Here is an 11,187-nt window from a genome sequence, read left to right on the forward strand (position 1 = left end):
TTTAAACAATTAAAAATTCTGAGATAAAGGCATCCTTTAAGGGCTTAGAAATCAGCATATGAGCCTACCAAGGTTTAGCTTTAAACTAAGAATACCAAGAGGACAAAGAAAATTTGATAATAAAAGTAAATTGGACAGTTGTTTAAAATTGCATGCCCTATCTGAATCATGAAAGTTTAATTTTTTTTTGTTCCTTTAATAATAATAAACATCAGAAAATCCACATGCTGGCAAACTCTGCAAAAACACGCCCAAAATTTCAAATCTCTCTCACAATTCCCTAGCAGGAGGTACCACCAATAACTTTTGGGCCAAAAAATAGGCAAAACTCCAAATGGCTGCGACAGCAATGGCTCAACCAAATGAAAAGAATGGCAAGATTTTTCTTTTCTTTACAGGTCTTTGCCAAAACTGACACCCCCTTCACCTTTACATGACCCAGGTCACAAACCTCTCCTTCCATGCAGTCATGTAGGGTTATTTTCTAGCTCTAAACTCAGGTTACCTTATACAGTGTAAGACAATTATACATTTGAATGCAACAGAACACTGCTACAGCCAGAGCCCTTGTCATGTTAAATTCCCTTCCTGATAGAAAGGACTGTGTGCACTGCTGAGAGGCACTTGCAAAGATGCACTTTGTATTAGCATTGCTTCCCCCACCAGGTTGTTTTTCACTAGCAGTCAGGTTTACCATCGCCCATCTGAAATTGTGGGCAGGAAACGCACTGTGCACTGTAAAAATTAAACTGTGTGCTACTTAAAAATAAATTGTGTGCACTTAAAGGGTACCTTAGTGGGAACTCTTTTAGTGGGCAGTCGGGCCCCTGTCATGTCCTGATGGCAATCCCTGTGCACAACACTTATATGCTGACTCTCTAGGCATTAGTCACACTATGCAAAGTAACGGTTAGGTTAGTGGTTAGGTGATATAAGGCTCTCCACTCTGGTGAGTTTATCTAAGGAGTCTCATCAGTATTGTGAGGTCTCTCAAAGTATTTTAGAAAGGCACATTTTAGCTCAATAGCTATTTATCTCACTATGCTCTCTTCTGGGTATGAAGGAGAGACAAATACCTTACAATATAATGCTCAATAAAACCACAAAAGATTTTGCAAGTTTTCTCTCCATGCCGACGAGTTTTTGCTCATCATGTTTAGTTTGCCCATAGTACTTTTTACATTTGGTAAATTTATGTTATATAAAACCAAAATATCTTAAAAAAACACTTTTAATTCTTTAAGCATTTGAGCTTTGGGTTTTAGAATCTTAGGAGGACAAGCACAAATTTAACATTTTACTTTATAGCTGGGAAAAGCACCAGAGTGTTTTTGATATGCAAATTGAAACAATATATAGCTTTATTTTAACAGCATGCTTTCTATTGGATATGTCTTACTTTGTTTGTATGTCATATACTATAATATAATGACTGACATTTTTTAAACATTACTTTAACACAAAGCCCTCACTTTCTGAGTATGTCAGTAACAAAAAATGAGCTAATAAAAAAAATTAAGGTTAGAATAAAAAAGTCTGCATCTGGCATGTTTTGGGTATGACCCTTATTCATAGATATGAATATGGGACACACCCAATTTGCATCAGATGCAGGAGGGTGCTGGACGATTGTTTGATTGTTTTTAACCGATTCCTTTTTTCCCTACGCTGTTCTTCACTTTTTTCATTTAGTGGTTTTATGGTCTCCCTTTTTGCAATAATTTTTTTTTTTTTACTGGCTTGATCTGGCCTGGGGTTTAGTATTTGTGTGCTGAACAGAATTCTGGGGCAGTGTGGCTTTTCTTATATGGTTTATTATATATAGGTCCTGAGAATCTGTTCCTTTATTTTAGCCATCTGAACATTTCTAAAGACTTTTGTGAGTATTGTACATGTTTTAAGTTGGTGGGGTTAATAAAGAGCCTATCAGTTTTATTGGGAATTCATCTAACATCTCATTAAAAGGTAAATATCTTATGTTCAAAAGAATCAACTTATGTTATACTGAATACAATAAAAGGAGTTTTTCATTTATGGAAAGAACTGACAGACACAGAAGGGATTCTTTCCGCACCATTAAATGTTACTTATACCTCAGTGCTACTTTGATTTTAGGGATGGGCGAATGTTTTGCAACATTCAAAAACTAATACGAATGTTAACACATTTGTTCATTTGTTTCGAATTTCGAATGTTTGTACAACATTCTAACATTCGTTTAATGTAATAGTATCTCTAATGTTTTCTTTAAATGTAATATTCAAATTATTATATATGTATCTATTATGTATCAATTTACTAAATTCCCTACCACATGAACTATTTAACTTCTGAATAGTATTTGTTAAATTGAAGGTTACATTTGAAATTTCGAATGTGGACATTCGATCTAATTATAAACATTCGAATTTGAAAGTGACATTCGAAAACTGTTATTTAAGAATAATCATTCTTATCAACATTCGATTATGTAAATAGAACTTATACAACAACTTTCTAACATTCAAATTGGAATATAAACAAATTTGCCCATCCCTATTTGATTTATCTACTGGGGCTTGTGTGGTGAAAATACTACACTATACTGCCTCTCCCTGATGTTTTGGTGCTCTCTCCAATTCATTTCAGATAATAAGGCCCATTTATCAAGCTCCGTATGGATCTTGTGGGCCCGTGTTTCTGTCAAGTCTTCAGACTCACCAGAAACAGCAGTTATGAAGCAGCGGTCTAAAGACCGCTGCTCCATAACCCTGTCCGTCTGCTCTGAGCAGGCGGACAGGAATCGCCACAATTCAACCCGATCGAGTATGATTGGGTTGATTGACACCTCCCTGCTTGCGGCTCATTGGCTGCGAGTCTGCAGGGGGCGGCGTTGCACCAGCAGCTCTTGTGAGCTGCTGGTGCAATGCTGAAAATGGAGAGCGTATTGCTCTCCGCATTCAGCGAGGTCTTGCGGACCTAATCAACACTGTCGCACATGCTATGGCCCCAATTTATCAAAGTCTGGTGGACCTGATCCGACAGTGCAGATTAGGTCCGCCAGACCTCGCTGAATACGGCGAGCAATACGATCGCCGTATTCAGCATTGCACCAGCAGCTCAATCAGCCAATCAGGTTGAGCTCGCATTCTATTGGCTGATCGGAACAGCTATATTAGGGTTTATTTTACAGGTAAGTATTTAGATTTAAATAGGATTAATTTATTTAATAAGAATTATTTTATTTCGTTAGAATAAAATTATATTTAATTTAGGGGGGTGTTAGGGTTAGAGTTAGACTTAGCTTTAGGGGTTAATACATTTATTAGAGTAGCGGTGAGGTCCAGTCGGCAGATTAGGGGTTAATAATTGTAGGTAGGTGGCGGCGACGTTGGGGGCGGAAGATTAGGGGTTAATAAATATAATGTTAGGGGCATCAGATTAGGGGTACATAGCTATAATGTAGGTTGCGGCGGTGTACAGAGCGGCAGATTAGGGGTTAATAATAAAATGCAGGGGTCAGCAATAGCGGGGGTGGCAGATTAGGGGTTAATAAGTGTAAGGTTAGGAGTGTTTAGACTCGGGGTACATGTTAGGGTGTTAGGTGCATACTTAGGAAGTGTTTCCCCATAGGAAACAATGGGGCTGCGTTAGGAGCTGAACGCTGCTTTTTTGCAGGTGTTAGGTTTTTTTTCAGCTCAAACTGCCCCATTGTTTCCTATGGGGGAATCATGCACGAGCATGTTTTTGAAGCTGGCCGTGTCCGTAAGCACCGCTGGTATTGAGGGAGTTGCAGTGGCAGTAAATATGCCTGTACGCTCCCTTTTTGGAGCCTAACGCAGCCCTTCAGACAACTCTAAATACCAGCATTGTTTAAAAGGTGCGGGGGGAAAAAAGCATGCGTAGCTAACGCACCCCTTTGGCTGCAGAACTCTAAATCTAGGCGTTTGTAAATAAGCGATTATGTTTGCCATTGGTAGTTCAGTTCATTGACAATCATTTATGACTGCAAGCCTTACAGGGACCTTAAAGAAATATAAATAAATTGAGATTGCAATATTAAATGCTAAATTATGCATAGTAAAACAACTTTGCAATATACTTTCATTATTTGTTTTGCCCCCTTTGCTGTAATTTAAAGGGACATTCTACAGCTTACCATAGCAAAATTACTACTTACCATAAAAATGTTTCCTTCCTGTACCTGCAGGTATCATTTAAATCCAAATGGTAAAGATCTGCATTTTATACTAGCCGCCACCATCTTGCAGCATGCGTATTGTTGCATCCTGTTACAGAGCCAGTGCTCCAGACTGGAAACATTACATTTTTGTAGGTTTTTTTGCACAATTTAAAAGTTACATAACAAATATAAGCTCCAGGATGGTGGCGCCCAGTGTGAAGCCTCAGAGCTTCACTAACTGATACTTGTAAGGGGATAAAATAAGAGAATGACTTTGAAGACAGCTCTAGGCACAGGAGGTAAAACAATATCATGGTGTGTAGTAACAATTTCATTAAAGTTCTAAATGTTCCTTTAAGTGTGAAAATTGTGGAATTTCTAGTGCTGAAAAGTGAAGGAGCACATGGCTGGATTTACAAGCTTAAAGGGACACTGAACCCAATTTTTTTCTTTTGTGATTCAGATAGAGCATGACATTTTAAGCATCTTTCTAATTTACTCCTATTATCACATTTTCTTCATTCTCTTGGTATCTTAATTTGAAATGCAAGAATGTAAGTTTAGATGCCGGCCCATTTTTGGGTAACAACCTGGGTTGTTCTTGCTGATTGGTGGATAAATTCATACACCAATAAAAAAGTGCTGTCCATAGGTCTGAACCAAAAAAAAAGCTTAGATGCCTTCTTTTTCAAATAAAGATAGCAAGAGAACAAAGAACATTTGATAATAGGAGTAAATTAGAAAGTTGCTTAAAATTGCATGCTCTATCTGAATCACGAAAAAAGAAAAAAAAATTGGGTTCAGTGTCCCTTTAACATTTACACTTATATCCACCTCATTTTCCTTTTGTTATCTTTGCTGAAGCAAAACGAAGGAGATTTTGTTGACACAATGATAGGGGCAAGCCGTGTCATTTTAAGATCGGCTCCTACAAATAAGGAAAGAGGTGAGTGGAGCTTCATCATTGAAAAACACTGTTCCTTTAAAGTGAATGTAAAGTCACCACCCCCTGAGAACGCCACACTAATGTGCATAAAAAATAAGTTGAATTTTAATTCATCATTTTTCAATGACTGCTATATTTACGCCAAAAATTAGCTTTTTATCAGTTATATCTCCCTAAGCTTCCTCCACCCGCCATCTTCGCTATTTGAGTGACAGGTTTAGATGCACTCTTTTAACCAATCATAGATTCAAGCACGGGGGTTTCAATCTCGATTTAAAAACGTCACAGAATCTAAATACTCATTCGTTAAAACCTATCTTCATCTATGTTTAGACGTGCGTTCACACTTTGCGCATGCGCACTTACCATACTTATACCTAGATCGGAGAAGATATCACAGTGGCAGTTGTGAGAGGATATGGCTTCTAACAGCCTCTTGCTATGCTCACTTTAGTGGCCCCTAAAATGTACTGCATTTTAACATTTTTATGCATATTGGCGGTGATGTGTATTGCTAACAAACGCATGTGCAATTGAAGGTGTACACGGGAGCGTGCTTGAAGTATACGTACAGAGCGGGTGGGACCGCTCTATACATCACACCAGGGAGAAGAAGGGAGTAATGACTGGGAGGAGTTTGGGTACGTAACAGAATCAAATTTGAAAGAAAAATATATAATTATTTGTTTATTTTTCAAAAAAAATAAAGTGGTAGTTTAACTAATATGTATAAAAGAAAGCATTTGGAGGATTCGTTAACAAGAAAATTGACATTTACTTTAAGTAAGAGCTGTGTATTTTGATTTTGAAACTAAACAAAAATTCATGCTTGTGCAATAATAGTTAGAGGGGTAGAAACTCTCTCTCTGATAAGTAAAACACCAACAGCACTATTATTTGACCACAAGTATAGTAAACAAGTCCCTTTTTCTCAGTACAGTACATTCATAATGAAAATTGGATTTTCATTTTCATAAAAGAAAAAGAATTTCAAAATGAATGCACCAGTAAAATTTAAAGGGATAGTGAAGTCTAAATTAAACTTTCATGATTCAGATAGGGCATGCAATTTTAAACAACTTTCTAATTAACTTTTATCATCAAATTTGTTTTGTTCTCTTGGTATTCTTAGTCGAAAGCTAAACCTAGGTAGGCTCATGTGTTTCATATAGATAACATTGTGCTCATGCAAGTGAAGTTATTTAATAGCCAGCACTAATTGCCTGAAATGCAAATCTGTCAAAAGATCTGAGATAAGGAGGCAGTCTGCAGAAGCTTAGATACAAGGTAATTACAGAGGTAAAAAGTATATTTCTATAACGGTGTTGGTTATGGAAAACTGGGGAATGGTAAATAAAGGGATTATCTATCTTTTTAAACAATAACATTTTTGGTGTTTACTATACCTTTAAAGAAAATGAAAAACTACTGACGAAACTTGTCAGTATTTATTTGTTTCCTTTAAATTAATTTTAAAGGCTTAATACTTACCTTAAAGCGATCTGGAGAGCATGCTAACCCTATCCTCTTTTTGCCAGGTCCCTATCTGCGCTAAGAGGAGGCTTAGAGCGCTCAGCACCCAGGACTTGCACTAATGTTAGTGCAGGTCCTGGGAGCTGAATGGCTAAGCTTTCTGTTATCATAGCCAGGACTGTGTCAAGAAGAGGATAGGTTTAGCATGCTCTCCAGAGAGAAATAATGTAATTTTTTCTTTCGTGATTCACATAGAGCATGTAATTTTAAGCAACTTTCTAATTTACTCCTATTATCAAATTTTCTTCATTCTCTTGGTATCTTTATTTGAAATGCAAGAATGTAAGTTTAGATGCCGGCCCATTTTTGGTGAACAACCTGGGATGTCCTTGCTGATTGGTGGATAAATTCATCCACCAATAAAAAAGTGCTGTCCAGATGTCTGAATAAAAAAAAAAGCTTAGATGCCTTCTTTTTCAAATAAAGATAGCAAGAGAATGAAGAAAATTGATAATAGGAGTAAATTAGAAAGTTGCTTAAAATTGCATGCTCTATCTGAATTACAAAAGAAAAAAATTGGGTTTAGCAAAAATTAGATTTTCGTTTCGATTTAAACTAAACGAAAACTGAATAGTACAATGAATATTCAGTCAAACACATTTCCTTGAATTTTTTAAATTAAAATTTCATATGAATCTAAATTTTCTTCCCTGCACATCTCTAATAAAAATAGCCTCTTTAAGATTCAAGTAGCAATGACCTTAATATCCCTTTAAATCTTATCTATTATTAAATATTCACTATGCAGGGGTACCCAGACACTAGCAAACTAGAAGGGCTGATAATGTTTTTTGTGTCGTTTCAGAAGCTTGTGAGATATATTTGATTATTAGTATACAGATTCACTAGTTGTTTTTTTAGTTTAGTTTAATGCAAACATTTTAACAACACTAGCATTAATCTAACTGTGGTGTAAGAGTTTTATTTAAAAAAGGAGCTCTAATATTAAAATGTAAAGAAAAATTGATTTTATATATGCATCATAATTTTCAAAACAACAAAGTCACTTTGTATACAAAGTAAACAGGGGGAGCTATACTACACACAATACTTTGGATAAAAGAAAAATCTATGGGGCCTATTTATTAAAGGCCTGTCCGACATGATCCTTTCAGCGGATCCTGTCCGACAGACCTCGCTGAATGAGGAGAGCAATACGCTCTCGCATTCAGCATTGCACCAGCAGCTCTTGTGCAGATTCATGGCCAATCAGCCGCTAGCAGGGGGTGTCAATCAACCCGATCGTATTTGATCGGGATGAATTGCGGCGATGTCTGTCCACCTCCTCAGAGCAGGCGGGCAGGTTATGGAGCGACGGTCTTTAGACTGCTGCTTCATAACTGGTGTTTCTGGCGAGCCTGAAGGCTCGCCAGAAACATGGGGCTTCAAGCTCCATACAGAGTTTGATAGATATGCCCCTATGTATCTAATCCAGAAGAACAATCAAAGTCCCCAGGGCAGCTCCTCTTCTTAAGGTGCGGGAAAACCAACATGTATCTACAAGGTAAAAACAGAAGGGTGCCTTGGAGTGTAGACTGTGCGAATTATAAAACAAATAAAAAAATCCCAAGTGAGAACACTCACAAGTGAGATGAATAGTGTAGATAGGCAGGTTGGATGATGCAGCCACCTCCTGATTGCCTGTGCCTGGATATTGGAGTCTAAGGAGGAATTCCCCTGGAGGTTTTGGGTGGGAGCCTATTTGCACTATTCATCTATATAGTGCCATCTCACGTGTGAGTGCACTCATTTGGGATTTGTTATTTGTTTCATAAATCACACAGTCTACACCATGAGACTCCCTTTTGTTTTTATAACATAATTTTCAAGTTGCAATTAAAATTAGAGGTACCACCTTTCTAGGAGAAATAAGTGGATGTGCTAATTAGCATACATTTGCATACATTATTATACAACATAACTCAGAAATCAAAGCTCTGGGAATGATTTTAACTGATCATGTATTAAAAATAGATTTCACTATAAGTTGGACTTTACTTAGATCTTTGCCTTGACCTGATCCTTAAAAATACCAGCCATACCAGTAAAATAGCCACTCTAATTTAAATGCTTAGGAGTGCTTTTCAGTTTTGATTAGAATTTTTTTTTTTAGTAGACATGTATTATAAATACCCCTAGTAAATGCTATCCCTGTTGAAAATATAAATTTTACTGTTCAATAGCCAAATAAAACATAAATCGATATGTTCCTTACACTAGCATATGGAGACTGCACCTACTCATAAAGCTGATGGTCATAATAATGTGATATACATCACTGATGCATCACTCAGTAGACACAGTCTCTAGATATAAGAGGCATAGTGCATACAGATATATATTCCATGCACAGTAAACACTAACACAGTGATACATACTAGAAGCATTTTTTCTAATACATGTATATTGCAAAAATACTTCTAATCAAAACTGAAATGCATTTAATTTTTTTACTATAATATAATTTTAATCAATCCAGCATGTACTGTATATTAAGATGGTGTGTGTTTAAAGGAGACATATTAAATGGTTTCACACCAAGCTAGATATTTTCTTATGATTTGGTTAAATGATCATGTAGGCTTCAAAATTAACTTTTTATAATATAAAATGAGATTCAGTTTTTCTTCTGTGTTGTTTTGAGTGAATTCCTTGACATGCTTAGTCTTATGTTTTTCATAGAGTCTGTAATTGAATTCTTTACATTTTTGCCAACTAGCACATACACAATAGGGTTTAAGCAACTGTTGGTGTAGGCTATGCTGGATAGTAAGGGCAAAATCATATTGATCTTAAGGAAAAGTGAAAATTTCATATTACGTGCAGCAGCTAGGGAAATAATCTGTGCTATGACCAGTGGTGTCCACGTTAGGAAATAAACCAAAACCACTGTAACAACAATCCTGTACAATCTTGAAGGTTTTACAGTCCTTGAGTTCCTTACATTTATAGCAATTATTACATTGGAAAACAGTATAACAAAAAGAGGAACAAAGAAACCAATAATTGTTAGAGGTATCGCAAGACTCTCTGTGATTAACAACATCTGGTTCCATTTCGTTAAATCCTTTTCATTAGCACAACACTCATTGCCTTCACATTGATCTCGCTGGTCTGGAAGTAACTTAATATTGTCATGTGCAAGAGTAAAAAAGACATTGATAGCTAAATCCTTTATGGTTTCTGATATTACTATATAAGTGATATTATTTTTAATCTCCATAAAATTGTTTTTTTTAATACTTATAGTGTACAATTGTGTTGTATTGCTCATGAAATCCTCATCGTTTACAGAATTATGATGGTCAACATTTCTCTTTTTGCGTTCTTCATGCCTAAAAAACAACTTCTTGGCCAGTTTCATAATTTGATCACTATTTCTTTCTGCAGTGATATTCATTTCCTTATTACTGTATCCATTATAGCCCATAAGGCACTGCGTTCCTTCACCAAAACTATATTCATTGCTGTAAAGAGCTGCTGGAAGACTACATAGAGCGGTTATTATCCAAATAAGAATACAAGTAAAGTAACACAATTTTGGAGACAGGAACTTGAGATGCCATATTGGTTTAGCAACTGAAAGGACACGATCTATATTTAGAGCAATAATGATGAAAATACTTGCATACATATTCACGTTGGATAAAAAATGATATGCTTTACATAGATGTGATCCAAATGGCCAGTTGCCATTTAATAAAGAAATTGCACCAATCGGCAAAAACAACAAAAATAGGAAATCTGCTATGGCCAAGTTCAAAAACCAGATTCTTGACCTTTTTTCCTTCATTATGAACCCAGTAACCAAGATGACAATAGCATTGCCCACTAATCCGAAGACACAAGTAAGCACAGACAACACAAAACTACTGTACTTGATAGCTGTTGCTATACTACTAGTTGCATCTATGATTTCCGACTGAGAAAGATTTTTCAAGTCCCATAAGAAATAGCAAAGATTTTCAGAGAGCAATGTTCTCTCCATCTCTGAAACCTGTAAAAGAAATCACAGTGAATAGATTTTGTTAGAATGTCCAGTAATTTTCTAAATGTTGTCAAATGTATATAATGAATACAAAACAATTTCCATTGCCTTACCTTCTAGCTCAAACTTATTTGTGCAAGTTTATTTAGATAAAAAAAAGTATAGAAAATCTATCCCAATAGCATGTACAAGTACCTAACAAATGAAAAGGCCTGTTCAGGAACTTTTCTGTTGAAAACAAGTTCATGACTGTAGACCTTTAACACACAGATACATTTTGCAAAATGATCAGTCAAAAAACATGCAAACCAATCCAGAACACAAAACATTTTTGTGAGGAAATTGCTGATAGTCTGTGATCTAGCCCTTAGTTAGTAAAGTTAAAGGGACAGTCTACACCTTAGTCATCTTAAAGTCTTAGTTTAGATTAAGCTGCAAATATCCTCATGCCCCCTTTCTATATCATGCATCAGTAACAGTAAAAAAGTTATTTTAAAATGACTATTGTTTTTGGTCACTTTGAAATGGCTGCCAAGGTCTGCACACTGATGACATCAC

General features: G+C 36.1%; 1 protein-coding gene across 1 annotated transcript; it reads right to left on the reverse strand.

Moving 5' to 3' along the window:
• Positions 1 to 9,258: 9,258 nt before the first annotated feature.
• On the reverse strand, positions 9,259 to 10,629 carry LOC128662613 (chemerin-like receptor 1). Its single transcript, XM_053716460.1, has one exon. It carries the CDS (start codon positions 10,627 to 10,629, stop codon positions 9,259 to 9,261), a length of 1,371 nt encoding a protein of 456 aa, XP_053572435.1.
• Between the last annotated feature and the right edge of the window lie 558 nt (positions 10,630 to 11,187).

The sequence above is a fragment of the Bombina bombina genome, chromosome 1 (assembly GCF_027579735.1).
Source record: "Bombina bombina isolate aBomBom1 chromosome 1, aBomBom1.pri, whole genome shotgun sequence".
In the NCBI taxonomy this organism is placed as follows: domain Eukaryota; kingdom Metazoa; phylum Chordata; class Amphibia; order Anura; family Bombinatoridae; genus Bombina; species Bombina bombina.

Coding starts and splice junctions, on each gene's coding strand:
- LOC128662613 (XM_053716460.1), bottom strand. CDS start 10,629: ATGGAGAGAACATTGCTCTCTGAAAATCTTTGCTATTTCTTATGGGAC.